This window comes from Alosa sapidissima, chromosome 13 (genome assembly GCF_018492685.1).
Source record: "Alosa sapidissima isolate fAloSap1 chromosome 13, fAloSap1.pri, whole genome shotgun sequence".
NCBI lineage: Eukaryota > Metazoa > Chordata > Actinopteri > Clupeiformes > Clupeidae > Alosa > Alosa sapidissima.
Window position 1 is genome coordinate 11,900,071 of NC_055969.1, and position 10,375 is coordinate 11,910,445.

General features: G+C 40.2%; 1 protein-coding gene across 2 annotated transcripts; it reads left to right on the plus strand.

The window, feature by feature from the left end:
- Positions 1-662: 662 nt before the first annotated feature.
- On the plus strand, positions 663-5,388 carry ubxn8 (UBX domain protein 8). Of its 2 annotated transcripts, XM_042059075.1 has the most exons (8): positions 663-793; positions 981-1,109; positions 1,325-1,398; positions 1,547-1,669; positions 1,942-2,079; positions 2,364-2,405; positions 2,702-2,776; positions 4,275-5,388. In XM_042059075.1, the coding sequence occupies exons 1-8, from the start codon at positions 706-708 to the stop codon at positions 4,443-4,445; spliced, it is 840 nt and encodes a 279-aa protein (XP_041915009.1). In that variant the 5' UTR covers positions 663-705; the 3' UTR covers positions 4,446-5,388. The 2 variants fall into 2 exon arrangements, with proteins under 2 accessions (XP_041915009.1, XP_041915010.1); XM_042059076.1 differs by lacking the exon at positions 981-1,109 and having other exon boundaries at positions 677-793.
- Positions 5,389-10,375: the final 4,987 nt, after the last annotated feature.

Here is a 10,375-nt window from a genome sequence, read left to right on the forward strand (position 1 = left end):
GGTGATAATTGGAGGTGTGACTTGACAAATAACTTGGCAGACAAAGCAATCAAAATTATTACATCAAGAACACCAACACGAAATGTAAAATTACTTAAAACTAAATTAACTGAAACCTGAAATCAATCATCAGTTGGAGCAAAAAACTCGTACTGTAACTTAACACACGCCACTGTCCCACGACCACGTGCCACACTCGCCTACCGCTTGTGTCACTGTGATAGCACAGCTGGGCTGGCAAGGCAAGGTACACGCATGGGTACACGGGAACCACGCACCAGTAACAACAACAATAACTTAAAGTATTCTCGTTTTTGCTCCTACTGCTTCCCCTGAAATTCATAACTGAAATCCCCTCGTTCACGAGTCGTGGACACGAGCCTACTTCATGTCATGTTCAGCCCACGGTTCACTTCATTACGCCATAAAACTCGCCATCTAGCAAGCTAATCTATATCAGGTTTAAAGAAAACAATCACATTCATTTGCTCCATTTTTCACCTGAAGAGCATTAATGTGAGTGCATATGGTTTCTAGGAAACGTCGTCTAGACAGAATTATGATAAGACTTTTAGTTGAGTGTTCGAAATTATAGTATAAAAACGTAATATATTATCGTCGACGACTTTTAATTTGAAGATGTCAAACGGGCCAAACTAGTGTTTTTCCGGCAAACGGCATGACGTGTGCCGCAGTTCCTGAAAAATGTCTGTTGTTGGCAAGCCGTGCGCTAGTCTTTGCGCCTTGGCGATTTTATTTGTTTGCTGTATTTCATGGAAACATTCCATAGTCGGTATGCTAACATTTCTGTTGACGTTCATACTGCATATTAATTGAAAACATGTTGTGGAATAAATAACTGTTAGGCCTACCCATGCATGTATCCTAGGCCTATACTGACAGTAGCCTGAGTGAGTGCATGAATAGCATTTACAAAGAAGACAGGTGTAATTTTGATGATGATCATCTGTCTGTCGTAGGTGTGAGGGATGCCCTCCTTCTGGCAGGGCGAACTTTTCTGCTGTTGTGTTCTATCACCTTTGCATCGTACTTGTATCCGCGAATGAAAGCCCTCCTTTTCCCACCACCATGTCAGGAGGAGACTGAGGGTCAGGAAACATTTTCTGTTTCATTTTTGTACCGTTTATGTTAAGCCTAGATTAATTCTGAAAAAGCCCAGTGGAAATATATTTCAGTCTGTCTACTTAGTCTAAAAACATTCAACCTTGATTAGGATTATGTCACACAACTTATCCGATCTGTGATCCTAGGCTAGAGTCGAGAGCTGATGTGTCACACGTCTGTCGTGTTAACTTTTCCCCAGGACCAGAGGATGCTGAAGCTAGGCTGAAACAAGACATTGCGAGACGGGTGCAGCAGGCAAAGTTAAACAATAAGGTAGTCATAGGGTCAACAGTCCAAGAAATGTACAGTTACATGTGTAGACTGCTGTTATTATGTGAGACTGTTGCATTTCCTCATGTTGTATAAACCTATAAACCTAGAACATAACCTCTTTCAGCAGTCTTTCATTTGATTAATGTAGGCCTCTCACTATCAAGAGAATGTGCAAAAGCCAAAGCAAGAGGCTCGTCTGAGAAAGAAAGAGGAAAACTTTTATGCCATGACTGGAGAAACCTGGAGACTGACTGAAGGACGACAATTAGGGGTGATGTGAATGGATATGAATCATATGATATTGATGCACAGCTGTTGTAACCCCTTATATCTGTATATACATTTTGTGACTAAGTGTGTATTCTGTTTATACCTTGATGTGAAGAAGGCTTTGTAAGGATTTTAAAATTAGAAGGCCGTTTTCCTCTAATCCAACTCATAAAAGTTTTGTACAGTCTGTTGAACACCAACCAATGTATTGCAATAGATTGTACATTCACTTGGAATCTTCAGAATTTATACTCAAATATTTGCTTGTTCCAGGAAGGAGAGTTGGGTGACCAGGAGGACATAGAAGAGCAGGATGAGTTAACAGCCCAGCAGAGGGCTATCCGAAGGAGAAAACTACCAGCGATGGCTTACCAGGGACCAGACAAAAAAGACCCCCCACTGGCTAAAAGAGTGAGTCTGCACACACATATTTGGTTAACTGATACATTATGTTCATCTTTTAAATTATGACATATTTATATTAATAGCTTGATACATTATATTCTTGTCCAATGATATTAAACATTACATGTGAAAATAATATACAGGCAAACCTAACAGTCAAAATAAATGGGTAATGATGAGTAGTAATTTCCATCTCATTGTACAAATGATGTTTGTTTTAATCTAGTGATTAGTTGAAACATGGCAAACATTCATGAAGATGTAATTTGTTGATATTCTTCTTGATTTAGGTTATTGTTTTGCCAGATGAACCACCAGTAGATGCAGAAGGGGTGAGCATTTTCTACTTCTACTACCATGACTAATCTGAGAAAAAAATGTCTGTGTAGCCTATAGTGGTTGTCAAAACTGTCTAAAATGTTGATGAAGTTAATAAAAAGTATCTTATACAATTTTATTTTGCATTCATAAACAAATACAATATAACTGCAGATATTTTACAGAACAGAATTCAAGTTAATTTAATAAATTGAAATTATATTGAACTTATTTCTTATTTGTCTATTCTTTCAAGTACGACATTTGTCAATGAGTCACATTACATCTCTATTGTATTTTTCCTTTCCAGGTTGTAAATGTGGCATTAAGATGTCTAAGCGGAAGAACATTAAAACGGAGATTTCTGAAGTCTCACCCATCTACTGTGAGTTATAGTTTGTTATTGCGGTTGACAAAGCTTTGTGAATGCATGGTAGTGCAGTTGTTTATAATATCCTTAAATTAATTTTGGTGGTACCAGAGCCCGTCTACGGAGAGCCTGGCCACTCCGTATTAAGTCCCAATGTACCGAATTTTGGTTGCAGTTCCACCAGAGTTCCACTGGGGGCGATCGCCATGAGTGCAGAATGAATGGGAGTCAATGGAGCTAGACGGCTAAATTTGTCTCTTTCACCTGATTGTCGTTGACAAATCTCAGATTTGATTGTAGTTTGTAGAACTTCAACATGGGTTATAGGTCAAAAGTTGAATGAACGAGTACTTATGTCCTTTTGATTTCTTACAGGTTGGGTCGTTGTTGCCCATAACACGCTAGCATTGTGCTAATGAATGACGTCATTGACACGTTTGAAAGGCTTTTTAGAACAATTAAGTGACTTTAAAAAATATAATACTCAACCAAGTGTATTTTCTTTGCCTCCCCTTTCGAATACATATATTCAAATTACTTGAAAAAAAAATTATAACCCGAGAAAAGTGGATTTTGAGGGGTACAGCTCCATAGACCTCCATGCATTCTGCACTCGTGGACAAGCGCCCTCATGTGGAACCACAGAAGGAACTGCAACCAGTTCAGAAACCGGAAGTTACCCGAGAGTGGCAGTTCTCCCCTTATTAGACATTCTCTGGTGGTACATATTGTCATGTTAACTCATTGAATGCCAAGCTGTTTTCGGGAGCTTTGTCCTAGAGTGCCAGCAATCTAGACCATTGTTGATGATTTTTGTACAGCCACAGCATATTCTGTGTTCTAGCTATGAACACATACAATGGCTTGATTAAAAGGTGAGACTTTAAGCTCTCGGTGGGTGCAAACCGTGTATTTCTACACGCCTCTGTTTCTGAGAAATCCCAAGTTAAACAGTGGCTAGTTTTCATCAAAATCGCTGTTTTTTTTCTAGAAATGGAGATATAACGTCTTTCATGAAATATGAAGTGTTGCCTGTTACTTGTGTTAACTTTCCGGGAAGTGATCAGCGAGACCTGGCGAGACTGCCACCTAGTGATAGACCCACGAAAATGGCCTGGTTTTGACCTGACTTGCATGCGTCACTGATTCGACCCAAAGCGGCAACCGAGTTATGATAAAATGTCCAGATAAAATGTCCAGATTGTGCGTTTTCATGAGTTTTCGATCGTCATATATTTCATTTCTATTCATCACAATAGTTCCCAAAATCACATATAAGGTGTGTTAGAGTGTCTAGTTTCGTAATTTTAAAAAAAAGCTAAAAACGTAATATTACGTTTTTGGCACTCAATGAGTTAAGGCTGCTGTCGAATGTCCTGATGAAATAAGTACAGTGCATTACTTAGCAAGCTAGCCTTCGAACTGTGCTGCTTAAGAATTCCATCTTTTCAAAGTTTTTGTTCAAATTAACACTTAACTTAATTTGTATTAAAAGTAAAACAATGTTTTATAGGTTCTTGTGGACTGGATGTTTAAGAGTGGATACCATCCAGCAGTGTATGCCATTTGTGAGCCCTATCCACGACGACCATTACAGACTGAGGAACACCTCACATTGGAGGATGTTGGTATTGTAAGGAACACTGTGCTCAATGTGGAGGAGAAAGACCCATCCACAACATAAGGAATGACACACCTCCCCAAGACACCCAAGGAAACACTTCTTGGTTACATAAAAGTGTATTTTTGTATCCAGATGCTGGTGAATAATCACTAATAATCCTGTTTTAAGTGCCATATTTCACAATGGTTTCCTCTGTTACTTTAAGGCTTTTAAGGATATTTTGTCATACTTCTTATTTAGCAAGTCATATACAGAAATAATAGGGTGATATGTATGGTTTTCATTTGGTGCATTATATCACTCATGTAGGGAAAGTTAGCTTTGGAGTTAATAGTGTCAGAAATGTCAGGAATTACCCTAACTTGTGGTACTGATTTAAAAAAAGAAAATGACAAAAAAAAATGTTTTTCTTTTTACTTGAGAAAGGTCAAGCAACTTGCCAACCTCTATATGTTTAACCGTTCTGACCATATGATGATCCATCATTAATGATGTAATATCACTGAAACACTTATGAGGTCAATCTATTGTAAACTGCATGTGCTCTATAAAAGATGCCATTCCAAAGATTCTGATACCCTGATTTATACCCGTAGAAGGAGATTATATACAGGACATGACTTGGTTTGCAGAGGCCAGACGGTGTCTAGGTTTAAGGTGGAACTGTGTGTTCTGTAATTGTTGTGTTTGCTTGAAATGGTAGTTGAGACCTTGGCGTGCATAATAGATCCTATCAGGTTAATAACTCCTAGAGACATTTCTGCACTTTCCATCAGGATTCCATTTACAGTATTTGCCATCCATGTATTGAGTTTGATCCATTGGAATATAAGCCTGGAATATTTTACAGGGTATTTAAGCCATCTGGTGCAGGGTTTGTTATTTTTATCCAGTTCCAGTGGACAATGTGTGCTAATGTTTTCAGGTGCTTTATGATCTGTCCTGCTCTGCTGTGCACAACCTTTCAATGTTTCTATTTTTAATAAATACATTTTGTATCAGTTCCTAGATTCCTTGTGATTACTTATAGAATATCATGCATATGGATACATTATCACAGCCTACATACTGCTTGGATGTGATTGCCTTCTTTTGTGTTTGAATGCATAATAAAATACACAATCACATCCACAACACAGAAAAGAACAGCACAAATATGAACACACACACATAAAGAGAGAAAGGGGTGGAGGGAGAGAGACAGATCATATTAATTTTCAAAGACTACTGTCATTCCCTACAAAAACAACAGTAAATTTACACTGGCGAGGGGGCGGGGTTTCCACTCCCTAGCTCAGAAAAAAGTACAGTAAAATGTTTGTTGAGTGTGAAGCATCCTGTCTTGTATACTTTGGCTTTGAGGAGGGGACATGCAGTAGAACCATGCAGTCCTGTAACACAGGGACCTTTTGTGCTGGAACTGGGAGCAGACTTACTGTAAGCCTGTGACATCATTCTCGGAACCCCAGATACCCACGCGGCTGACTCAATGCCCCGTCAGTCGGTTCTCTGGGATCAGTTAAAAGACCCTAATCAGCACCACACATACTGAAACTGAGGTGACACTTAAACCCTTTGACCGTTTCTGAGCATTGACATATCCCAGACTTCTTTGGAAGGGACTGTTCAAGATTCAAGATTGTCTTTATTACATTTCATTATACAGGTATAAGAGAGTAAAATTCTTGTGTTTTTTTGCTCCTCAAAAAAGAAGGTGTGTGTGTGGGGAGAAAAAAAGAAGAGTGTTGTAGTGCAATCACTGACAGGCTCAGGCTGTCTTTGTTTCCATGTTTATAAGCCTTATTGCCTGGTGGAAAAAACAGTTCTGGAGTCTGGTGGTCCGAGCCTTAAGACTTCAATATCGCTTGCCAGATGGTATCAGCTGAAATGGCTGGAGTCCATATTGATTCTTTTGGCCTTTCTGATGCATCTGCTGTTGTATAAGTCCTGGATGGAAGGCAGATCACATACACAGATGCCTTGTGCTGTACACATAACTCTTTATAGTACTTTTCGTTTGGTTGCAGAGCAGCTTCCAAACCATGCATTGATGCCTCCAGTAAGGATGCTCTCTGTAGTGCCTCTGTAAAAGGCCTTCAGGATCTTGGATCGCATACCAAACTTCCTTAGTCGTCTGAGGTGGAAGAGACGCTGTTGGACTTTTTTTACAATCTGGCCAGTGTGACCATCCCAGGTAAGGTCTTCTGTGATATTAACACCAAGGAACTTGAAGTTTTTGACCCTTTCCACAGCATCGCCGTTGATGGTAATGGTGTCAAACTTATCTTCTTTCCTCCTGAAGTTTACAATCTTGCTCTTTGGTCTTTGCCACGTTCAGTTTCCAACTGAGATTATGACAGAATACCTGTTCAGCATAAAATAACAGCGTAATGTATTTGTCTCATTGAGAATTGTATTATAACAGGAAAACCTCCCATTCACTATTAGAGTGAGACTAGTTAGAGACTGTTAATTGTGAGTTGTTACACAGATATATAGAGTATATGCTAGTGTAAAGAATTTACACACATATATGCCCTGATCCTATGGACACTGTATCTTAGCAGGATGAATAGATATTTACCATGGAAAATGATGTTTGGATTCATCATTGATGACTTGTAGCAGACGCTCCTCTTACTGGTGCCAACAAATCCTAGAGTGAGCTTGTTTGTTTGTTTTTGTGGTAAGCTGTCCACTGATCACCGCCAGGAATGCACAGTTAGTCTCTTGGGATGTGTCATTAGTCTGTCCACTCAGGCTTATCTGTTTTATCTCTGGGTTGGGGTAGTTTACTGCATGGATGTGCGCTGGTGAGCGTTCCTGTGAACAAGAGAAGCAGGGAGTAGTTGTGCACCCGCCCATATCACCCGCCCATATCACTATCACTGCGCTCTTAAAAACATAGGCTATACACAACTTGCCATGGATTTCTGACCAGGGTTCTCTTGGTCAGTGGCGTAATGCGTTTTAGATTGTGTACTATAGTGATATTTAGTTAATGCGCTAAACCACTCCTTAGGTTGTTAATTGCCATACCCCTTGGTGCATTGTTTAAAAAAGAGAATGTGCAAAATACGAAAATAAACTTTGCTCTGGGAAAATAACGAGTTTTCCGCCATGCGCCAGTGCGGAAATAGGGCCCCCAGAGTTCCTCTGAGAAGATGAGAGAAGCGTAAAGGACAAACATCAGTGCAGCTCAGTGCCTGGTTTCTTACACACACGCCGTTGGGAATTGTGGCCAAATTTCAGTCTTCGTTTCATCAGACAGATGATTTTACTTCTCATGGTCTGAGAGTCGTTCAGGTACTTTTTATAAATATAAAATAAAATATAGGCTACTTACGTGTCCTACCAAAGCGCTTTCTTTTGGAAATTATTTTAATTTTTGGCTTAGGCTAATGTAACTCTGTGTCAGTACTTCACACAGTTATTTTGACTGTTTCCTACGAAAACTACAGGTTCTCAGCTTTCTATAGAGGTCAAACATTTGATGTAGGCCCCAAAAGAGGTGGGAACAATGCCCTTGTAAGTAGGCACAGTGCAATTTCAATTAAAATTTGCATTGGAATTCATGTGCTCATGTGCTTAACTCCGGACAGTAAAATATACTGCTCAAAAAAATTAAGGGAACACTTACAGTTTTCCACAATTGTTAAAACACATTTTTTGAAACCTTCCACCCTTTTCTCCATTCTCAAACTCATGGGTGGATTATGAACTTTCGGGTCCCTGGGCCCAGATGTATTAAAGGCCCCCCACTAATTGTCGTATATGTGGGAGGGGGGGTTTGGGGGTCCTCCCCCAGAAATTTTTCAATTTTTTTGATGTGATTTCCTGTATTCTGGTGCATTTTGGGGATGGCCAATATTAAATTTAATCAGATTCATAGCCTTCATCCTGATTTGTTGATATTGAGGCAATGATTCCATGCAAAGGCTTGGGCTCCAGGGCCCCCTGACCCCTTGGGCCCCTGGGCCTGGGCCCGGTAGGCCCGTGCAGTAATCCATCCCTGCTCAAACTACATTCACAGAATGTTTGACAGTTCTTGCAAAATAAAACACTCGCCTCAAAAGTTTTATTTGTGCACAGAACCAAACAGTGTTACTGTACGTACACACCGCTACCGACTTGAGCTTCCAAAGAAGCTCTGGTCGCTCTGTCAAGGACGCTTGTCAAAAAAGTCCAGGGAAGCTTTGGACGCTTTGGCCGCTCTGACGTGACAGCATTTTACGTTCCATCGTGTTCTATCTTACTTCCGTCTATTCGATTGGTTGCTGGTCGTTGGACGCTGAACTGCATCATAGCTCATTACCATAAAGTTGACTGACTTTCAACTTTCTGCTTGACGCTCAAGTCGCTCAAAACGCCCAAAACGCGACGCCGACGGATTTGACGCTTCTGGCAGCTGAGAGAAGCTGGCTTCCATTGAAAATTAATGACTTCCTGACTCTTTGAAAGCTCAAGTCGGCGGCGGTGTGTAGGCCCCTTTAGAGTACCGATCCAGTGTATGATTGAAGCAAAGATTGTTAAGGCGGAGCAAGATACTTCATTGTAGTTCATGTCTATGGGCGCGAAATGGGTATCGAATCCTGTCTGCATAAAGAGGCGTGTCGATGACGTATTGATGAGCGTACGTTGCAACCGGCCAACAGCAGTGGCATAAATAACCGGCGCACACCTCATATAAAGTCGATTTTCTCCAGACTGGAATGCTCAAAAATGCTAAAAATGTATCTGAAATGTTCAGAAGGGTTTGAGGATCATGAAAACGTGCCCAAAATTCACATTCTTAACTCTATAGAACCAAGACCTTAGCATATGTGGTAAAATTCTGAGCTATGCCCATAGACTTCAATGGAGCAGTCGCTGCCTCTGCTCTGCATAAAGGGGGATTTTGACCGCCCCTCGTGTGATCCGGGTTTCCGGAAGTGGCTCCTGATGAAATATCTTGCTTCGCCTTAACAATCTTTGGTATAGGTAGGCCCTAAAAAGGACATGGTCAGGATGAAATCATGTGCTGAACTTGGGCTGAGCTCACTCCGCCCACATTGAGCCCAGATAGCTGCAGCCAGGGGCTTCTAGGATTAGTCAGTCCGTCCCTGGCCTAAATGCACTGCTGTGGTGTAATCTTCTTGTGTGTCTCTCCTGTGCACAACTTAATTCGCCTACATAATTTGCGGAAATTAAGGCAAAAATGTTTAGCCATATTTGCATGCAGTCTTTTGGTTATTGCTTGGCATTTTCATTATTTTGCTGTATTTGGAAAACCTCCAGTGATGAGAATACCGGTAAGTTATGATTCTATGAACCATTTGACTGCGTTCAGACAATTATTTAATTCTAATAACCTATGATGATCTTTAAGTGCATCATTAGGTAGGATATTTTCAAAGCCTTTATCCTAAATTGAACTTCACCAAAATACCGGTAGCCTACGTAGCCTACCCTACAAAACTAATTTGATTAAGTAAAGTTGCCAGTGGAAATAACTAAATACATGTACAGTACCCTCCAGAATTATTAGCACCTCTGCTAAAGTTGACTAAAAACCTGTATCATACATAATCTGTTGGTGATTTATTCATTCTGAGAAAAAAGAAAAGCTCATAAAGAAATAAATATTTTTAACAAAATCATGTCGCTCACAATTATTGGCACCCCTGCTTGTAATACCTTCTTAAGCCTCCCTTTGCCAATAAAACAGCTTGTAATATTCTCTTTTGACACCCCATAAAGTTAGAGAATACAAAGCAAGGGATTTAAGGCTGTTCGTCTTTACCAAATCTCCCCAAATCGTCCAGATTAATAGGTCCACACTTGTGCATTCTCCTCTTTGACTCACCCCACTGGAGTTTAGATCAGGGGACTGAGATGGTAATGGCCGAAGCTTGATTTTGTGTTCAGTAAACCATTTTTGTTTTGATCTGGACGTTTGCTTTGGTTCATTGACCTGATGAATGATCCAATCATGACCAACTTTTAATGTC

Excerpts from the sequence above, each read along its gene's own strand:
- ubxn8 (XM_042059075.1), top strand. The coding sequence starts at position 706 with ATGTCTGTTGTTGGCAAGCCGTGCGCTAGTCTTTGCGCCTTGGCGATT. Across the intron at positions 1,670-1,941 it reads CTGAAGGACGACAATTAGGG|GAAGGAGAGTTGGGTGACCA; the intron begins GTGATGTGAATG and ends TGCTTGTTCCAG. Across the intron at positions 2,080-2,363 it reads ACCCCCCACTGGCTAAAAGA|GTTATTGTTTTGCCAGATGA; the intron begins GTGAGTCTGCAC and ends TTCTTGATTTAG.